The sequence below is a fragment of the Salmo salar genome, chromosome ssa09 (genome assembly GCF_905237065.1).
Source record: "Salmo salar chromosome ssa09, Ssal_v3.1, whole genome shotgun sequence".
Lineage (NCBI taxonomy): Eukaryota > Metazoa > Chordata > Actinopteri > Salmoniformes > Salmonidae > Salmo > Salmo salar.
Window position 1 is genome coordinate 77,994,847 of NC_059450.1, and position 21,390 is coordinate 78,016,236.

The 21,390-nt window shown below is 44.6% G+C and overlaps 1 protein-coding gene across 3 annotated transcripts in view; it reads left to right on the forward strand.

Moving 5' to 3' along the window:
* Nucleotides 1–18,163, forward strand: part of LOC106611956 (slit homolog 3 protein) — a 458,837-nt gene extending 440,674 nt beyond the window's left edge. For all 3 annotated transcript variants that reach the window (XM_045724040.1, XM_045724037.1, XM_045724038.1), the window contains 4 exons: nucleotides 14,817–14,971; nucleotides 15,170–15,458; nucleotides 15,914–16,119; nucleotides 16,312–18,163. In XM_045724040.1, coding sequence (XP_045579996.1) covers nucleotides 14,817–14,971; nucleotides 15,170–15,458; nucleotides 15,914–16,119; nucleotides 16,312–16,553 — 892 coding nt within the window. In that variant the 3' untranslated portion in view covers nucleotides 16,554–18,163. The remainder of the gene's footprint in view (nucleotides 1–14,816; nucleotides 14,972–15,169; nucleotides 15,459–15,913; nucleotides 16,120–16,311) is intronic.
* Nucleotides 18,164–21,390: the final 3,227 nt, after the last annotated feature.

The following is a 21,390-nucleotide window of genomic DNA, read 5'->3' on the forward strand; positions in this document are numbered from 1 at the left end:
AGCTCCATCCCCAGCTCCATCCCCAGCTCCATCCCAAGCCCCAGCCTTAGCTCCAACCCCAGCTCCAACCCACAGCTCCATCCCAAGCCCCAGCCTTAGCTCCATCCCCAGCTCCAACCCCAGCTCCATCCCAAGCTCCAGACTTCCCAGCTCCATCCCCAGCTCCAACCCCAGCTCCATCCTTAGCTCCATCCCCAGCTCCAACCCCAGCTCCAACCCCAGCTCCATCCCCAGCTCCATCCCAAGCCCCAGCCTTAGCTCCATCCCCAGCTCCAACCCCAGCTCCAACCCCAGCTCCAACCCCAGCTCCATCCCAAGCCCCAGACCTAGCTCCATCCCCAGCTCCATCCCCAGCTCCATCCCAAGCCCCAGACTTAGCCCAACCCCAGCTCCATCCCAAAGCTCCCTCCCCAGCTCCATCCCCAGCTCCATCCCCAGCTCCAACCCCAGCTCCATCCCAAGCCCCAGACTTAGCTCCATCCCCAGCTCCAACCCCAGCTCCATCCCCAGCTCCATCCCCAGCTCCAACCCCAGCTCCAACCCCAGCTCCAACCCCAGCTCCATCCCCAGCTCCATCCCAAGCCCCAGCTCCATCCCAAGCCCCAGACTTAGCTCCAACCCCAGCTCCATCCCCAGCTACATCCCAAGCCCCAGCCTTAGCTCCATCCCCAGCTCCATCCCAAGCCCCAGCCTTAGCTCCATCCCCAGCTCCATCCCCAGCGCAAGGCCTGTCTCCCAGGCCAAGTCTGTCTGATGCGTCATGGCTTCCTCATTTTGTTCTGCATCTCCAGACTCTCCCCCTCAGTAGTTCCTTGTTTTCCCCAGAGTGACGTAGCGTTCTGCGGCTTTGGCAGTGCCGCAACCATTGTCTTTGGGGAGCAGAGGATGTTTTGCAGGGAGCGGGGTGCGTGTGAGGAGACGGGATGGGAAAGTGAGGAGGGGAATTACCCGTCTGCTCCTATTAGTGTGACATGTGCCACCACAGGGGCCTGGCACAACCCAGAGTACACATCTCCCAGGATGTTCCTGAGGTCTCCCTGTGATAGTCAGCATTACCATTAACCATGTGGAACCAGAGCAGCAGGTCTCACTCCGAGCCAGGGCCTCAATTTTACACCGCTCCCGCCCAGTGAGGTGCAGATGTGGATGGACTGTCAGGGGAAGCCCCAACTATAAGTTGAGCTTCGTGGAGGTAGACTTTGACCTTCAGAGAGGGAGAGAGAGTGGTGGTGGTGGCTGCGGTCGCTGCATTCCTCAGCCCTCTCTGGGTAGTAAAGATGCGGCGGGAGCAGGCGGGAGCGGGGCAGGAGGGGCTGGGAGCAGGGCAGGAGCAGGGCGGGAGGGGCTGGGAGCAGGGCGGGAGCAGGGCGGGAGCAGGGTGGGGGGTATGAAGGGGATATTTCCACTCCTGCAGTTCCTTATGACTGCCGGCAGGTCCCCCTGCCCTGCAGCACCGCAGCCTGCACCGTGGGAGGACATATCACGTTACACATGCACGCACACAATTTTCAAACCCTATGAGATTCGTGGTTAGGAGAAAATACCGTCCCTCTGGCTAGAAACTCATTGCAGATTTTTTTAAATAACAGTTTTTCTTACCTTTAATCCTACTCTCACAGATAAGAAGAACGGTCATAAAAAAAAGCCGTATCTTTTTAACCACAGATCATAGAAAGTGTGAGTGTACAAAATTGTCGTGTCTTTGGGGGTACCATTAAACTGAAGATATGTTTATCAATTAGCTCCCTGTAATTATTATCACGCGATTAAACTGATTAATCGTTTAATTGTAATTAACTAGGAGGTCGGGGCACCAAGGAGAATATTCAGATTACAAAGCTATAATTTTCCTAATATAACTTTCCTATACTATAATATTATATTCTATTATAGTATAGGCCGATTATCTCCTAGTTTAAATGGTGTATTTACCTCTAGTCCAGTCTCATTCCAAAACGTCGTAAATTGTTGTATCTGCACGAACCCAGTCTTTACTAAAATCATCCATACATCAATTGTCTTAAAATCATTTATTTACTACACTAAGTAATTAACAGAAAAACATACAAACAGTAATTATCGTCAACAAAGGATTGGTATCGGAATGTGCCCTTGTGGGCTAAACAGGCTGGTCGGCCTGTTGAACAATGGGTCATAAATGGTCAGCTGAGAAGTTTACACAGAGTTCATTAACAATTGACAATTGAAGGCTCACTCATTCGGGAACAATTGCAATCAATATATATATTTACGCTCAGTGTGTCGTTCTGATTCTTGTTGGAGAGTAGTTCTGTTGGGGAGTTTTGTCCGCGTTTCTCTCTCTCTCTCTCTCGGTTAGAATGGATCTTTCAGAGCGACATTCATTAATGTCGTCATAGAATGGTTGTTTCGTTGGTCTTCGCGTTCGATGATATAATTTACTTAGCTGCAGACTAATAATTAATATCAAAGACTTGTTCTTATTCTGTCGGTATCAATAGTCTAAAAGTTAACCACGTGGTATGGTTCACTTTCAGTAGAGTACTTGGATGGTCAAACCTCTGGCCATAGAGTGTAGGCCTGGTCTGGAGAAATGTAAATCAGGGAGTGTTTTATAGTGCCCATCGAACAGGCTGGTCAAATGACGCCTGGTCCTGTATATGTCCCTGGGGCGTGCCTATGACTGAGTTAGATTTGGTTACAGAAATACAATTCTATCACATTACATCAGTACATAGCATCTCAATGTCTTACAAAAGCTTTATCCTTATCAATACATTCCATACACCCATATGAGGCAAGTCTTAAACTGAGTCTATTATATAAACAGTTTTATGGTAATATGGCTATATTGTCTCTTCTGAGTATCACAAAATTGTACCAAGCGGATGAGTTCGTAGCTGGATTCTTCAACAATCTTCCATACCTTCTCCAGCACACACATGTCGCTCGGTTCTCCAATTCTATGAGTTGGAAGAATTTCCTTTGTCTCTCTATGAAACATGGGGTAGGAGATTCTCTTCAGAGGGTTTTTTACAACCCTGGGTTGGGGGGAAGGTAGGTTGGGTGATGGTACGAAGGGGAGGGGGTCAACTGTCCTTCCTGTACCCAAAGAGGCCAACGTCATGACAAAATCTTATGGACACCTTTCCATGACACAGACTAACCAGGTGAATCCAGGTGAAAGATAGGATCCCTTATTGATGTCACTTGTTAAATCCACTTCAATCAGTGTAGATGAAAGGGAGGAGACAGGTTAAAGAATGATTTTTAAACCTTGAGACAATTGAGACATGGATTTTATGTATGCCACTCAGAGGGTGAATAGGCAAGACAAAATATTTTAGTGCCTTTGAACGGGGTATGGTAGTAGGTGCCAGGTGCACCGGTTTGTGTCAAGAACTGCAATGCTGCTGGGTTTTTAACGCTCAACAGTCTCCCGTGTGTATCAAGAATGGTCCACCAGCCAAAGGAAGCATTGTGGGAAGCGTTGTAGTCAACATGGGCCAGCATCCCTGTGGAACGCTTTCGACACCTTGTAGTGTTCATGTCCTGATGAATTGAGGCTGTTATGAGGGCAGAAGGGGGGTTGACCTCAATATTAGGAAGGTGGTCTTAATGTTTGGTATACTCAGTGTATATGTTACATGAAAACATTGTAGAATAATGTGCCAGTCTCCAGTGTGATCAATCCGTCTGTGTGACATGAAGCAGAGCAGTAGTCTGGTTGATAGCCGTAGAGACAGCTGGGCACCATCTGCCCTGACTCCCTCCTTCTCATGTCCATGGGAGGGGAGCCAGCTGTGTGGTGAGAACTCTGGCTTCCTCTCGCCCTCTCTGTGTCTGTGTCTCTCTGTCTCTCCCTCTCTGTGTCTGTGTGTCTCTCTCTCTCCCTCTCTGTGTCTGTGTCTGTGTGTCTCTGTCTCTCCCTCTCTCTCTGTGTGTTTGTGTCTCTCTCTCTGTCTCTGTCTCTCCCTCTCTGTGTCTGTGTGTCTCTCTCTCTCTCTGTCTCTCCCCCTCTCTCTCTCTCTGTGTCTGTGTCTGTGTGTCTCTGTCTCTCCCTCTCCCTCTCTGTCTGTGTCTCTCTCTCTGTCTCTCCCTCTCTGTGTCTGTGTCTGTGTCTCTCTCTCTGTCTCTCTCTGTCTCTCCTCCTCTCTCTCTGTGTCTGTGTGTCTCTCTCTCTCTCCCCCTCTCTCTCTCTGTGTCTGTGTATGTGTGTCTCTCCCTCTCCGTGTGTCTCTCTCTGTCTCTCCCTCTCTCTGTGTCTGTGTCTGTGTGTCTGTCTCTCCCTCCCTCTCTGTGTCTGTGTGTCTCTCTCTGTCTGTCTCAACCTCCCTCCCTTTCTCTCTGTGTCTGTGTCTCTCCCTGTCTCTCTCTCCCTCTCTCTCTCTCCCTCTCTCTCTCTCTGTCCCTCTCGCTCTGTCTCGCTTTCTCTCTCTGCTTTCGACACTTTAGAGTCCATGCCCCGATGAATTGAGGCTGTTCTGAGAGCAAAAGTGGAGGGTGCAATTCAATATTAGGAAGGTGTCCTTAATATTTTGGTATCTCAGTATATGTAGACACTGGTATGGTGCTGGAGATAATGAATAGGAGGTTGAAAAGTGGCGGAATTAACCTTTAACATCTGGATCTGGAGAGAGGAGACAGGAGAATGTAGACAGGAGATAGATATAGACAGGAGACAGAGAGGAGACAGGATAATGTAGACAGGAGACAGGAGATGGAGAGGAGACAGGAGAATGTAGACAGGAGATAGATATAGACAGGAGACAGAGAGGAGACTGGAGAATGTAGACAGGAGACAGGAGATGGAGAGGAGACAGGAGAATGTAGACAGGAGATGGGAGAGAGGAGATAGGAGAGGAGACAGAAAAGAGGGAGGAGACAGGAGAAGGTAGACAGGAGAGAGGAAACAGGAGAGGGGAGACAGGAGAGAGCACAGCTAGGAGAAGACGAGAAGAGGTGGAGGATGGAGAAGGAGAGGAGTTCACGTGGGAATGAAGGGCTGCTGGTGAGAGGGGAGAGGAGAGAGCGATGAGAAAAACAGGAAGGAGAAGTGAGAGTGGATGAGGGTGGTCTGGTCAAGTGATGGAAAGGTGGGGGGTGAACCACTCATCTGTCCAGACCTAATCTGGAGAGAAGAGAGAGGGAGGGAGAGGAGGAGGTAGCAGGGTAGAGGCCTCATTACTATCAGATGAATGCCTGGGTCCTCACTGTGTTCATGTCCTGCCCTTTACCAAATGCCACAGTAATCCCTCTATTAGTTTAAGGGAACTCGTCTGACATTATTCAGGAGATGGAAGGAGAGGAAAAGGGGAAGGGGCATAGAAACATCACAGAAGATTGACCGAGAGTGTTACAGGAGGAGAGAAGGTTAGAGAGGATTTGATGGGGAGCATAGAAACATCACAGGAGATTGAACAAGAGCGTTTCAATCGTTACCCAATTCCCTCCCACTCTTTCTAGATTCAGACATCCACTGCCACGCCTACACTATCTGTATTGGTAGGTACCCTTCAGAAAGCAGTCATTACCTGCCATGTCACTGTGATTTAGAGCAATGGAGAAGAGCCTATAGAGGGGGTCAAAGTGTCTCTCTCTCTTCTCTTTATCACTTTTCTCTGCTCCACTCAGCGTCAGCACAAGATGTCTCTTTGTGAGCCGAATGCCACGTTAGAGCTGAGTGGAGCTGAGTCACAGAGGAGAGGTGAAAAGAGAAGAGGACAGGCAGCTTGTGAACAAAATGGGCTACTGGTAGAGAGAGAGAGACTGGTAGAGAGAGAGAGAGTAACTGGTAGAGAGAGAGAGAATGGTAGAGAGAGAGAATGGTAGAGAGAGAGAGACTGGTAGAGAGAGAGAGAGAGACTGGTAGAGAGAGAGAGACTGGTAGAGAGAGAGAATGGTAGAGAGAGAGAGAGAGAGAGAGAGAGAGAGAGAATGGTAGAGAGAGAGAGACTGGTAGAGAGAGAGAGACTGGTAGAGAGAGAGAGAGAGAGAGAGAGAGAGAGAGAGACTGGTAGAAATACACCACAGAAAAAGAAGGAACAGCACGTCAGAAATCAGCTCAATGTAATTGAAGAATCCATAGAAAATTGGAAAAGTCTAAACAAACAACAACACGAAGAGTTATATATCTAAAATGGCGATGTATGGGTAAACCACTTCTCCAATCTTGTTGGCCCTATAACAAAGAACAAACAGCAAAAACATATATATGATCAAATACAAATATTAGAATCAACTATTAAAGACTACCAGAACTCACTGGATTCTTCAATCACATTGAATGAACTACAGGACAACATATAAACCCTCCAACCCGAAAAGGCCTCTGGCGTTGATGGTATCCTCAATGAAATGATCAAATATACAGACCACAATTTCCAATTGGCTAAATTTAAAACATTATAAAATCCATGTACACAAACCACAAGTGTGCGGTTAAAATTGGCAAAAAACACATTTATTTCCACGGGCCGTGGGCTGAGACAGGGATGCAGCTTAAGCCCCACCCTCTTCAACATATATATCAACGAATTGGTGAGGGCACTAGAAGAGTCTGCAGCACCCGGCCTCACCCTACTAGAATCTGAAGTCAAATGTCTACTGTTTGCTGATGATCTGGTGCTTCTGTCCCCAACCAAGGAGGGCCTACAGCAGCAGGAGGGCAGCAAGAAGGGCCTTCTATGCCACAAAAGGAACATAACATTTGACATACCAATTAGGATCTGGCTACAAATACTTGAATCAGTTATAGAACCCATTGCCCTTCGTGGTTGTGAGGACTGGGGTCCGCTCACCAACCAAGAATTCACAAAATGGGACAAATACCAAATTGAGACTCTGCATGCAGAATTATGCCAAAATAACCCGTGTACAAGGTAAAACACCAAATTATGCATGCAGAGCAGAAATAGGCCGATCTCCACTAATTATCAAAATCCAGAAAAGAGACGTTAAATTCTACAACTGCCTAAAAGGAAGCGATTCCCAAACCTTCCATGACAAAGCCATCACCTACAGAGAGATGAACCTGGAGAAGAGCCCCCTAAGCAAGCTGGTCCTGGGGCTCTGTTCACAAACACAAACAAACCCCACAGAGCCCCAGGACAGCAACACAATTAGACCCAACCAAATGATGAGAAAACTAAAAGATAATTACTTGACATATTGAAAAGAATTTACCAAAAAACAGAGCAAACTGGAATGCTATTTGGACCTAAACAGAGAGTGGCAGAATACCTGACCACTGTGACTGACCCCAAATTAAGGAAATCTTTGACTATGTACAGACTCAGTGATCATAGCCTTGCTATTGAGAAAGGCCGCTGAAGGCAGACCTGGCTCTCAAGAGAAAACAGGCTATGTGCACACTGCCCACAAAATGAGGTGGAAACTGAGCTGCACTTCCTAACCTCCTGCCAAATGTATGACCATATTAGAGATACATATTTCCCTCAGATTACACAGACCCACAAAGAATTTGAAAATAAATCAAATTTTGATAAACTCCCATATCTATTGGGTGAAATACCACAGTGTGCCATCACAGCAACACGATTTGTGACCTATTGCCGCAACAAAAGGGCAACCAGTGAAGAACAAACACCATTGTAAATATAACCTATATTTATTTATTTTCCCTTTTATACTTTAACTATTTTCACATCATTACAACGCTGTATACAGACATAATATGACATGTGAGTGTAATGTTAACTGTTCATTTGTTATTGTTTATTATCTATTTCACTTGCTTTGGCAATGTAAATGTTTCCCATGCCAATAAAGCCCCTTAATTTTGAGAGAGAGAGAGAGAGAGAGAGAGAGAGAGAGAGAGAGAGAGAGAGAGAGAGAGAGAGAGAGAGAGACCCCAGATAGACACAGACAGTGGAGTCACTGGACCGGACCGTAACTCAGCTGTGTAGTGAGCTCCTGTAGACAGAGGCTGAGTCCCAAATAGAACCCAATTACCAATATAGTGGATAAATTGGCAGCAAGTGTTCCACAGAGGTCAGGAGAATGGAGGGTGACACCTGGCTGGTGGATACACCACCAACAGGAACCCTAAAGGAGACCATGAGACCGGCGTGCCTCGACCATGTTTAACTCCCTGTCTCTGGGAAGCTGGAGTCAACTGCTTTCAAGGGCATAGCTGAAAACACTGTTGTGTTTTTTTGCACCAAGCTAGCCCCAGGCATTAAGATGGTTTAGATAGCTGCTGTTAGACCTAGCTAGCACCAGGCATTAAGATGGTTTAGATAGCTGCTGTTAGACCTAGCTAGCCCCAGGCATTAAGATGGTTTAGATAGCTGCTGTTAGACCTAGCTAGCCCCAGGCATTAAGATGGTTTAGATAGCTGCTGTTAGACCTAGCTAGCCCCAGGCATTAAGATGGTTTAGATAGCTGCTGTTAGACCTAGCTAGCCCCAGCCATTTAGATGGTTTAGGTAGCTGCTGTTAGACCTAGCTAGCCCCAGGCATTAAGATGGTTTAGATAGCTGCTGTTAGACCTAGCTAGCCCCAGCCATTAAGATGGTTTAGATAGCTGCTGTTAGACCTAGCTAGCCCCAGCCATTAAGATGGTTTAGATAGCTGCTGTTAGACCCCCCCCAGCTGCAATCTGGAACTTTGTTGGTTATCTGCAAAACATCAATTTAAACCAGTCTACATTGTAAGCAAATGATAGCGCTGGGTAGTTACATTTTTAAATGTAAATAGGGTCTACAGGGTAGCTGGTTCAAGATATCTTTCTCTGATAAAGGCAACCAGTAAGTTTGTGTTATTTATAATGTTGTTTGGTACAGAGAGGAAGATGGAGTATTTTATTCTCTGCTGACAGGAAATGTACTTCCCTCAGTCGACCTGCAGGGTGCTGCTGAAATCTGCTACAGCTTTCTGTCGCTTTTATTGAATTCCATAATGGGCTGGTTTAAGCTAATACGCAGGCTTGGCACACATCAAAGACACCACATCCCCATCGAAAAATATTGCCTCTGGAAAACTTCAGCTTGTCAAAACACAGATAAAGCCCAAAATTGGCAAAGGTTGGAGGGCTGAGCTACATGGTTCACCTTTTTAGACTGGACCTCTGCTGCCCCTCTGTGGTCATATGGTATCATAGCAAGATGGGAACTCTGTTGATTTTCTTCCCCAAACCCTTTTCCCTGCTACTCCCCCTTAGCCAGGATGTGCATGTGGGCATTCAGATTGCCAGTAACGAATGACGGCTGTCAAAATCAGTGACACTGGATGACAATGGCATTGAAGTGTAATAAAGCCAGACTTCCATGGTGGTATTTATGTATTAAATGGAAGCAGAAGCGGGCTCCCGAGTGGCGCAGCAGTCTAAGGCATTGCATCTTAGTGCTGGAGGTGTAACTACAGACCCAGGTTTGATTCCAGGCTGTATCACAACCGGCCGTGATTGGGAGTCCCATAGGGTGGCGCACAATTGGCCCAGCATCGTCCGGGTTAGGGTTTGGCCGGAGAAGGCCGTCATTGTAAATAAGAATTTGTTCATAACTGACTTGCCAATGTAAAAAAAAAAAAAAACAGGTTGGTTGCAGACGGCATGTTTTCAGATTGGAATGAAATTACAAGCCCATAATGCAAACCACACATGATACAGCGATTATTTCGCAGACGGGACGGGGGGTGTGGTTCAGCTGTATCGGACCGCTCTAATACAGGATGAGTAAAGGCCCAGTGCACTACATTTGCAAAGAAAAAATATATATCATTTTTTGTAAAATGTTTTTATTAATATGATTTTAGGATTTTTCAGCGTCCCTTACTTCTCATGGCTATGGAACGAACACTACTTTTTTACTGGCTGTTAATGTAATAATACAGTCATTGAACCACTGCAGGAACTGTCAATCAAATGTTTTTAACAATCAGCCAATAGGAGAGCTGCAGTAGGGGAGAGCCTTGATAAACTTGCCTGATGGCATGATGTTTTTGGATAAGACCACAACCCAATAGCGGTAAGGATAGAAGAGCTAGTTTTGAGCTGCATTCAATTTCACCACCCAGACCCAATCTGTCTGTCTGTCTGTCTGTCTGTCTGTCTGTCTGTCTGTCTGTCTGTCTGTCTGTCTGTCTGTCTGTCTGTCTGTCTGTCTGTCTGTCTGTCTGTCTATCTATCGGCCTTTATTGGCATGGGAAGCATATGTTTACATTGCCAAAGCAAGTGAAATAGATAATAATAATAGATAAAGTTTACATACTTAGGTTGGAGTCATTAAAACTTGTTTTTCAACCACTCCACAAACTTCTTGTTAGCAAACTATAGTTTTGGCAAGTCGGTTAGGACATCTACTTTGTGCACGACACAAGTAATTTTTCCAACAATTGTTTACAGACATATTATTTCACTTATAATTCACTGTATCACAATTCCAGTGGGTCAGAAGTTTACATACACTAAGCTGACTCTGCCTTTAAACATCTTGGAAAACAAAAACAAAATTGTAGACCTCCACAAGTCTGGTTCATCCTTGGGAGCAATTTTCATCATGTTGTGGTGGTGCTTGGCTGCAGGAGGTACAGGTGCACTTCACAAAATAGATGGCATCATGAGGTAGGAAAATTATGTGGATATATTGTAGCAACACCACAAGACATCAAAGAAGTTAAAGCTTGGTCACAAATGCGTCTTCCAAATTGACAATGACCCCAAGCATACTTCCAAAGTTGTGGCAAAATGGCTAAAGGACAACAAAGTAAAGGTATTGGAGTGGCCATCACAAAGCCCTGACCTCAATCCTACAGAAAATGCGTAGAAAGAACTGAAAAAGTGTGTGCGAGCAAGGAGGCCTACAAACCTGACTCAGTTACACCAGCTCTGTCAGGAGAAATGGGCCAAAATTCACCCAACTTATTGTGGGAAGCTTGTGGAATGCTACCTGAAACATTTGACCCAAGTTAAACAATTTAAAGGCAATGCTACCAAATACTAATTGAGTGTATGTGAACTTCTGACCCACTGGGAATGTGCTGAAATAAATAATTCTCTCTACTATTATTCTGACATTTCACATTCTTAAAATAAAGTGGTGATCCTAACTGACCTAAGACAGGGAATTTTTACTAGGATTAAATGTCAGGAATTGTGAAAAACTGTTTTTAAATGTATTTGGCTAAGGTGACTGTAAACTTCCGACTTCAACTGTATATGCAGTGTTGTAATGATGTGCAAATAGTTAAAGTACAAAAGGGAAAATAAATAAACATAAATATAGGTTGTATTTACAATGGTGTTTGTTCTTTACTGGTTGCACTTTTCTTGTGGCAACAGGTCACAAGTCTTGTTGCTGTGATTGCACGCTGGTATTTCACCCAACAGATATGCGAGTCTCTAATATGGTCACACATTTCCAGGAGGTTAGGAAATGCAGCTCAGTTTCCACCTCATTTTGTGGGCAGTGTGCACACAGCCTGTCTTCTCTTGAGAGCCAGGTCTGCCTTCAGCGGCCTTTCTCAATAGCAAGGCTATGCTCACTGAGTCTGTACATAGTCATAGCTTTCCTTCATTTTGGGTCAATCACAGTGGTCAGGTATTCTGCCACTGTGTACTCTCTGTTTAGAGCCAAATAGCATTCTAGTTTACTCAGGTTTTTTGTAAATTCTTTCCAATGTGTCAAATAATTATTTTTGTTTCCTCATCATTTGGTTGGGTCTAATTGTGTTGCTGTCCTGGGGCTCTGTGAGGTCTGTTTGTGTTTGTGAGCAGAGCCCCAGGACCAGCTTGCTTAGGGGACTCTTCTCCAGGTTCATCTCTCTGTAGGTGATGGCTTTGTTGTGGAAGGTTTGGGAATCGCTTCCTTTTAGGCGGTTGTAGAATTGAACGGTTCTTTTCTGGATTTTGATAATTAGCGGGTATCGGTCTAATTCTGCTCTGCATGCATTACTTGGTGTTTTACGTTGTACACTGATGATATTTTTGCAGAATTCTCAATTTGGAGTCCCAATTTGGTGTTTGTCCCATTTTGTGAATTCTTGGTTGGTGAGCGGACCCCAGACCTCACGACCATCAAGGGTAATGGGTTCTATTACTGATTCAATCATCTTTAGCCACATCCTAATTAGTATGTCAAGTTTTATGTTCTATTTTCAGGGTATAGAAGGCCCTTCTTGCCTTGTCTCTCAGATCGTTCACAGCTTTGTGGAAGTTACCTGTGGTGCTGATGTTTAGGCCGAGGTATGTATAGTTTTTTGTGTGCTCTAGGGCAACGGTGTCTAGATATAATTTGTATTTGTGGTCGTGGCAACTGGACCTTTTTTGGAACACCATTATTTTTGTCTTACTGAGATTTACTGTCAGGGCCCAGGTCTGACAGAATCTGTGCAGAATATCTAGGTGCTGCTGTAGGCCCTCCTTGGTTGGGGACAGAAGCACCATATCATCAGCAAACAGTAGACATTTGACTTCAGATTCTAGTAGACTGAGACCGGGACTGTTCTAGTGCCCTCGCCAATTCGTTGGGGCTTAAGCTGCATCCCTGTCTCACCTGATGGTCCTTTGAAAAGAAATGTGTGTTTTTTGCCAATTTCAACTGCACACTTTGTGTACATGGATTGTGTACATGGATTTTATAATGTTGCATGTTTTTCCCCCAAGACTGCTTTCCATCAATTTGTTTAGCAGACCCTCATGCCAAATTGAGTCAAATGCTTTTTTGAAGTCAACAAAGCATGAGAAGACTTTGCCTTTGTTTTGGTTTGTTTGTTTGTCAATTAGGGTGTGCAGGGAGAATACGTGGTACGTAGCCAATTGGAATTTGTGGTCTGTATATATTATCATTTAATGTACTCTTTCTCTGTGTGTCTCTCTCTTTCTCTCTCTCCCTGGCAAACCACTATCTCTAGCTGTCTGTACTCTAGCTGCCTGAATAGCCTCCATTCTAGTAGAGGCCCCAGGGCTGGTCAGCCTGACCCCATCTACCCCCTCATCCACTCTCCTCCCGCCACAGTATCCAGCAGGGTCACAACCTCAGACCCCAGGCTACTGTTGTGCCAACCCTTAGACCAAACACAAAACAGCAATAATTAGGCAGTCCCAGAGCCCAGAGGCAGTACAGCCTGTTCTGTACCCAGCAGTCAGCCAGTAAACTAGTCAACCAGTCAGTCAGTATGGAAGCTGGAGCAGTCAGACAGCAACAAGCCTATTATCATTGTGAAACGGACTCACGTGCCCCCAGGACAAAATATACTGACTCAGCCTGAAGCCAACAGCATCATTGCTTGCTATTCCAGTAGATGTTTTCTGGTTTGGAGAGTGATTTGGGTGCTCAGTGTGATGAGGCAGAGAGTGCCCTGTAATGGTTTAAACATGAGTAGTGTGGAAGGCAATCTTTATCCGGAGGACACACACTGGCCTCCCGTTGCCATGCCTCCAAAATCATGTTGTTGTCACGCCTTCCTGTTTTAAGGAAGTCTGGTTCGCAACGAGGCTACTTCCAGAGTGCTGCTATTGTTCACAGGGCCAGTGGGGAGCCATCACATGTGTCCCAGCGCTGTGGCCACCAGCTGCATTAAGTACTGCAGTGCATCTCCTCCTCATGGACTGCACCAGATTTGCCAGTTCTTGCTGTGAGATGTTATCCCACTCTTCCACCAAGGCACCTGAAAGTTCCCGGACATTTCTGGGGGGAATGGCCATTGCCCTCACCCTCCGATCCCACAGGTCCCAGACGTGCTCAATGGGATTGAGATCCAGGCTCTTCGCTGGCCATGGCAGAACACTGACATTCCTGTCTTGCAGGAAATCAAGCACAGAACGAGTAGTATGGCTGGTGGCATTGTCATGCTGGAGGGTCATGTCAGGATGAGCCTGCAGGAAGGGTACCACATGAGGGAGGAGGATGTCTTCCCTGTAACGCACAGCATTGAGATTGCCTGCAATGACAACAATCTCAGTCCAATGATGCTGTGACACACCGCCCCAGACCATGACGGACCCTCATTCTTTTGACGATAAACGCGAATCCGACCATTTCCCCTGGTGAGACAAAACTGCGACTCATCAGTGAAGAGCACTTTTTGCCAGTCCTGTCTGGTCCAGCGACGGTGGGTTTGTGCCCATAGGCGACGTTGTTTCCGGTGATGTCTGGTGAGGACTGCCTTACAACAGGCCTACAAGCCCTCAGTCCAGCCTCTCTCAGCCTATTGGGGACAGTCTCTCATTCCTGGTGTAAATTCCTGATGGCAGTTGTTGTTTCCATCCTGTACCTGTCTCGCAGGTGTGATGTTCGGATGTACCGATCCTGTGCAGGTGATGTTACACGTGGTCTGCCACCGCGAGGATGATCAGCTGTTTGTCCTGTCTCCCTGTAGCGTGTCTCACAGTACGGACATTGCAATTTATTGCCCTGGCCACATCTGCAGTCCTCATGCCTCCTTGCAGCATGCCTAAGGCACATTCACGCAGATGAGCAGGGACCCTGGGCATCTTTCTTTTGGTGTTTTTCAGTAGAAAGGCCTCTTTAGTGTCCTAAGTTTTCATAACTGTGACCTTAATTGCCTACCGTCTGTAAGCTGTTAGTGTCTTAACGACCGTTCCACAGGTGCATGTTCATTAGTTGTTTATGGTTCATTGAAGAAGTATGGTAAACCGTGTTTAAACCCTTTAAAATGAAGATCTGTGAAGTTATTTGGATTTCTACGAAATATATTTGAACAGTGTCCTGAAAAAGGGACTTTTCTTTTTTTGCTGAGTTTATAAGAACTTCTGTATTACTACAATGTATCTAATGTCTGTCTGTCTGTCTCTCTCTCTCTCTCTCTCTTTTTCTCTCTTTCTATCTGTGTTTCTCTGTCTCTCTCTGTTAACAGTGTTGAGTCTGTGAATGATGGTCTATTCCACACGGTGGAGCTACTGATTCAGAACCACTCTCTGAGCCTGGTGGTGGACAAGGGATCCCCCAAGAGGCTGGGCAAGCTGCCCCGCCAGCCCTCTGTGGACCACAGCACACAGCTCTACATAGGAGGTAAACAGAGACACATATAGTACACATACCTGAAAGGACCCATTACTCCTTAAAAACACACAGAACAATCTGCACTGTGCATACCTACAGATATTTTCTTTACACATTGAAACTGATGTACCGATGAAATGTCAGGTCATCAAACCAGAATGTCAGAATGATAATACCCCCTCCCCTCCTCCCCCTCCTCCCCTCCAGGCATACCCTCAGCGGTGGTGGCATCAGGCCTGCGTTCAGGTCCCGACCGCAGCCCCCAGGCCTTCAACGGCTGCATCCACAATGTAAGGATCAACGGAGAGCTCCAGGATCTGGGGGCAGCGCCACGCAGAGTGGAAGGCATCCTGCCAGGCTGCCACTCCTGCAGTGTGTGTGCCCAGGGCGCCTGCAGACAGAGGGGGGAGACGGGTGTGTCCTGCGAGTGCCCACCCAGCCGCAGCGGATCCCTCTGTCATCAGAAGACCGCCCCCAGCCCCTGTCAGAGCAGCAGGTACGGCCTGTCTAACAGCTACATATCAGACTGCCCCTGTCAGAGCAGCAGGTACGGCCTGTCTAACAGCTACATATCAGACTGCCCCTGTCAGAGCAGCAGGTACGGCCTGTCTAACAGTTACATATCAGACTGCCCCTGTCAGAGCAGCAGGTACGGCCTGTCTAACAGCTACATATCAGACTGCCCCTGTCAGAGCAGCAGGTACGGCCTGTCTAACAGTTACATATCCAAGACACCTCAATATAGGCCTTTAATCATAACTGATAATCCATAATGAACCTCATCCTCAACACATTAGTACATTTGCAAGCATACAAATGGACTCATGCTTTTACACCTGCTCATGTTTAATAATGTTATAAAATATGAATAATATGTACTCAACGTGGATGAATTATTAAACACACATCAATTACCATTCCTCACATGAACTGTAAACCTCTTTGTTCCAGGTGTATCCATGGGCTGTGTGTGCCTAAGGCATCATCTTACAGTTGTCAGTGTGCTGAGGGCTACACAGGGCAGTACTGTGACAGGAGAGAGGAGCCCCAAGCCTGTAGGGGACACCAGTGTAGACATGGGGAGTGTAGGGTCCCAGGGAGTGGGGAGCCCTCCTGCCACTGCCAGCCAGGCTACACTGGCCCTGCCTGTGTCACAGGTGAGAGGAATAGACACACACACACCTAGGTGGTTTCCAACATTGAGAAACTGTTTCTGTAAGGACATTCTACTGCATACAGAAACTTGACTATCAGAGGTCCATAATAATAATAATAGGCTATTGAATCTGAAATCGTCCATGTCAGAGTGAAATAAGTTACTGTGAAGCTCTCCCATTGACCTCTTTTAGATGTGACGTGCCAGGGAGAGGCGGTGCGTGAGCTGCTGAAGCGCCAGCAGCCCATGAACACGTGCACCTCCACCAGTAAAATCCCCCGGGTGGAGTGTCCCCGCGCCTGTGACGGAGGCCTCTGCTGCGCCCCATCTAAGACCCGGAGGCGGAAAGTGGTCTTCAAGTGCACCGACGGGAGCTCGTTCTCTGAGGAGATTGAAATCACCCTGGAGTGTGGCTGTGCCAAGTGCCCATTGTAATATCCAGCTATCGCCATGGAAACAGCCACAAACTAAGTAAAGGACCTGCTGCCAGAGACCAAAAATAAAATATATTGTAAAATAAAACATAGAACTTATTTTTATTAATGGATTTTTTTTTTTAAAGAGACTTGATCATTTTTTTCTGTTTTATATTATTGTGTCATATGAAGTTATTTTGTACCTAAAGAAAAAACAACAAAACAGATTAACATTCCTGAAAGTATATGAATTTATATGTATAAATCTATATAAATGTATAACCTTGCCCATGGTTTTTATTTGCCCAGTGTATTATTGCATGTGATAATACATGTTGATACGATGGGGGAGACTTTGGACACTTTAAATGTGGAGCGAGAAGCTGAGGAAGCAATTGTACAAAAAGGCTGTGAAGAGAAGGAGAAGATGGTGCTCAATCTCCCCAGACATAAAAAAGAGGAAGGCAGTCTTTTTCCTGACCTTCAGCTATGGAGGAGGCAAACAAGGAACTGTCCCACTTTGCTTCCCAGCTTTATAACGGACCTTCCCCACCACCAAGCTAGCTGAGCTCACGCTAAAGGATATGAACTCTTATCCACAGAGCTTACAAACAGTGATTTATACTTTGTGCCATAGGAAAACCTTTTACATTGTTACTGATTTGTATTTGTTTGATGTTCCATATGAGAGATTCTACAGTACAACGGGCCAAGATGGCTTCTACAGTTTCCTGTCAGCCAGTGAAGTTCTCCTGAAATTCTGTACTGTGTGTTTCTCTGTGTTTCTTACATGGTTGCATGACAGACACAGAGAGTCTGAGGCAGAATGTGAACTTTGTTTATGATACGGCGACGGAAGGCCCTGCCAATATACGGTGGTTCCACCATAGAAATAGGATCGTAGAATCCTGCATATTTTAATAATAGAAGGTATTCTATTTCTATGGATTCTATTTCTATGACAAACTCATGAAGTTTGTCCTGGTGTCCAGGTATCATCAGCAAGGTAAGGTGTTGCTGATGTGTCTGTGTGGTCACTGCTCAGTTGGAAAAGGACTTTATAACACCTGGCCTGGGAAGTCTTTGTTGGACTCGAATCATAACCGTCCGTTACTACTAACACTATTGATGAAGCCCATTAGTACCGGATTGATATGAAGCCCATGAAGTCATCACAGGATGTGAGGTCTCATCACAGTCGTCCCCCTGTCAGTCAGAATATATCCAGTAACACTTTGTTCATTTTGATTTGATTATAGTACAACATCAGGACACTGCTGTAATGTACAGTACATTTCAAATAAAGTGTTACCAAATATACCTCAATTGAGAGTTTGTCAGTGATCAAGTTCAGTACTCCCCTTACCCCCAGTCCTCCACCCTAACTACTCCAATACCACCATGCCTCAAAACATGACATTGAATGCTTCTGTATGTATGGAACGTGTAGGCTCTACAATGTAAATGATCTGTTGTGAGATGCCTTGTATTCATAATAATAATGAGTATTATGTTGGCCATAATATAAGTTACGTTCTCCAGACATAGAATTTATTTCTGGTAAAACATGAACTTGTGAGTGATGAATAATTATGTTGAATGTTGAAATTAAAACTACCGTGAAACGAGTCTCTGTGTTTGAGTTAATGTGCTGTAGGACTGACTGGTTACACTGCATGCTGTGGACATTGTAGAAATGCTCTAAGTAGACTAATGTTTGTACAATATTGTGAAAGTCCCTGGGAAAGATGTCCTTGTTTAGAAAAGGCTTCAACTTCCCTGTGTCTACATTTCTATTTAATCAAACTGTAAATATTTACAAAAAGAATCAACTTTAAGAGGAAATCATCTGTATTTGAAATTGATGGTGGGCCTCGGGGTGCAAGGCTTTCCCCTGCATCAGTGACAATAATCCTCTAGCGAGTCCTTTAAGGACTTATTTGGGAGCTTTGGCTATTCACACAGCTTGAACTCTATTCACACAGCTTGAACTCTACTACCTAATAGATCATGAAATCACAGGAAGGGCATATGTTGTTTTCTGTTTATTTTGTATATTTTCCACCATTTCAATCTGTTTCTGTTTAGTCTAGTTCTTCCCAAACATCTCCTGGAGTACACCAGCCAGTCCATGTCTTTGATGTATCCCAGAACTAGCACAGCTGATTCTAATGGTCACCTAATTATCAAGCATTTCATTAGTTGAATCAGCAGTGCTAGTTCTGGAATACATAAAGTAACTGGCTTGGGGGTAGCCTAGTCGAGGAGAGGTCTGGAGAACACAAGTGTAGTTGCTGCTTCTGCTGAAGGGCTCCCGAGTGGCGCAGCGGTCTAAGGCACTGCATTTCAGTGTAAGAGGTGTCACTACAGTCGCTGGTTTGAATCCAGGCTACATCTGGCTGTGATTGGTAGTCACCATAGAGTAGTACACGATTGGCCCAGTGTTAGCTGGGGTAGGCAGGCATTGTAAATAAGAATTTGTTCTTAACTGACTTGCCTAGTTAAATCCAAAAATGTACTGTTTTTACAGTGTGATGTGTTATCATTATTGACCAATAGATGGTGCCATCCACCACAGCTGTTATTCTACCAAAAAGCCTACACTGACACTAACCACAGATTATAATTTGTGTTGGGATAAACATTGAGCTTTGGTTGCCAGGCTGCTTTCTATTTCTGAATCACAGGAAGAGCAATTAGATACTTCTTATTGTGTTGCGTCATCAGTAAATCTGTGATGGAGGGGAATAATTATAATTAAACTGTGTGTGATCAAGGTCAGAGATAATCAAAAATGTTTGTGTTCGTTAGACTGTTTTTTCTAGCTGGCTTTATCTCCCCACTTCTAGCATGTTGGCTTTGATACTGTAAACAGTTAGATAGTGGTCAGTCACCGTGATGAAAGAGAAAACCTAGTAAGAAGATCAAATCCAAAAACCAAGGCAGGTGTAGCAACAAAGTGGATAGAAATACAGAGGTCCAATTATTATCAGGGCTGATAAGCTAGGCCAAGGGAAATAGGGATTTAAAACACACAGCTTGAACTCTATGCAGTGCAAGGAAATAGTCACGGATTAATGCCAATAATAACTAATAATACCCCGGCTTAAATGGCTGTTTGAAGTCTTTGACTTCTGCATGTTAATTACAAAAGAGTAAAGCTTTCCATGGGAGTCTTTACCCCGAGCTCCCGTCTGGCAGGCGGTACCGGTTCATCAAGGCTCAGATCAGCAGACTCCTAAACAGCTTCTATCCCCCGGCCATAAGACTGTTAAAAGGATAACAACTACTGCTCCCCCTCACACCTACGTTGCTGCTAAAATTATTATTGATTAGATGTATTACCACCACTATGGTGCTGTTCATTGATTATTGATTTCCATTAGTATCTATTTATCCTGCTACTAGTCACTATTACTTCTGTTTACATGTATATATTACCATTAGTATCTATTTATCCTGTTACTGGTCACTATTACTGTCACGGGTGTCGTAGGGTAAAGACCAAGGCGCAGCGGGTTGCGTGCTCATCATTATTTTATTTATAGGTGAACACAAAAAAACAATAAACAACAGTACGACAGTTTCGCAGGCTAATACACAGCAGTGCAAAAACAATCTCCCACAAAGGGACAGGTGGAAAACAGGCTCCCTAAGTATGACTCTCAATCAGAAACAACGATGTACAGCTGTTCCTGATTGAGAGCCACACCAGGCCAACAAAGAAATACACAACATAGAAACCCTAGAATACAAAACAAGAACATAAACCAAAAACCCCGGAAGACATAAATCCAACACCCCTCTACATACACACACACCCCAAACCATATAAAACAAATACCCCTCTACCTAAATACATAGCCCAAAACACATGAAACAAACACCCCCTGCCACGTCCTGACCAAACTATAATAACAAATAACCCCTATTACTGGTCAGGATGTGACATTTACTCCTGTTTACATGTATATATTACCATTAGTATCTATTTATCCTGCTACTGGTCACTATTACTCCTGTTTACATGAATATATTACCATTAGTATCTGTTATTCTATATTACCAAATCTATTTATCCTGTTACTGGTCACTATTACTCCTGTTTACATGTATATATTACCATTAGTATCTATCTATTTGAGTTATATCATTATCCTGTTACTGGTCACTATTACTCATGTTTACATGTATATATTACCATTAGTATCTATCTATTTATCCTGTTACTGGTCACTATTACTCCTGTTTACATGTATATATTACCATTAGTATCTTGGTATATATCTGAATGATATATACATTAGTATCTATTTATCCTGTTACTGGTCACTATTACTCCTGTTTACATGTATATATTACCATTAGTATCTATCTATTTATCCTGTTACTGGTCACTATTACTCATGTTTACATGTATATATTACCATTAGTATCTATCTATTTATCCTGCTACTGGTCACTATTACTCCTGTTTACATGTATATATTACCATTAGTATCTATTTATCCTGCTACTGGTCACTATTACTCCTGTTGACATGTATATACAGTGCATTCGGAAAGTATTCAGACCCCTTGACGATTTCCAAATTTTGTGGCGTCATTGCCTAATTCTAAAATTGATTAAATCGTTTTTTTTCTTCATCAATCTACACACAATACTCCATAATGACAAAGCAAAAACAGGTTTTTAGAAATATCCCATTTACATAAGTATTCAGACCCTTTACTCAGTACTTTGTTGAAGCACCTTTGGCACCGATTACAGCCTAGAGTCTTGGGTATGACACTACAAGCTTCGCACACCTTAATTTGGGGGAGTTTCTCCCATTCTTCTCTGCAGATCCTCTCAAG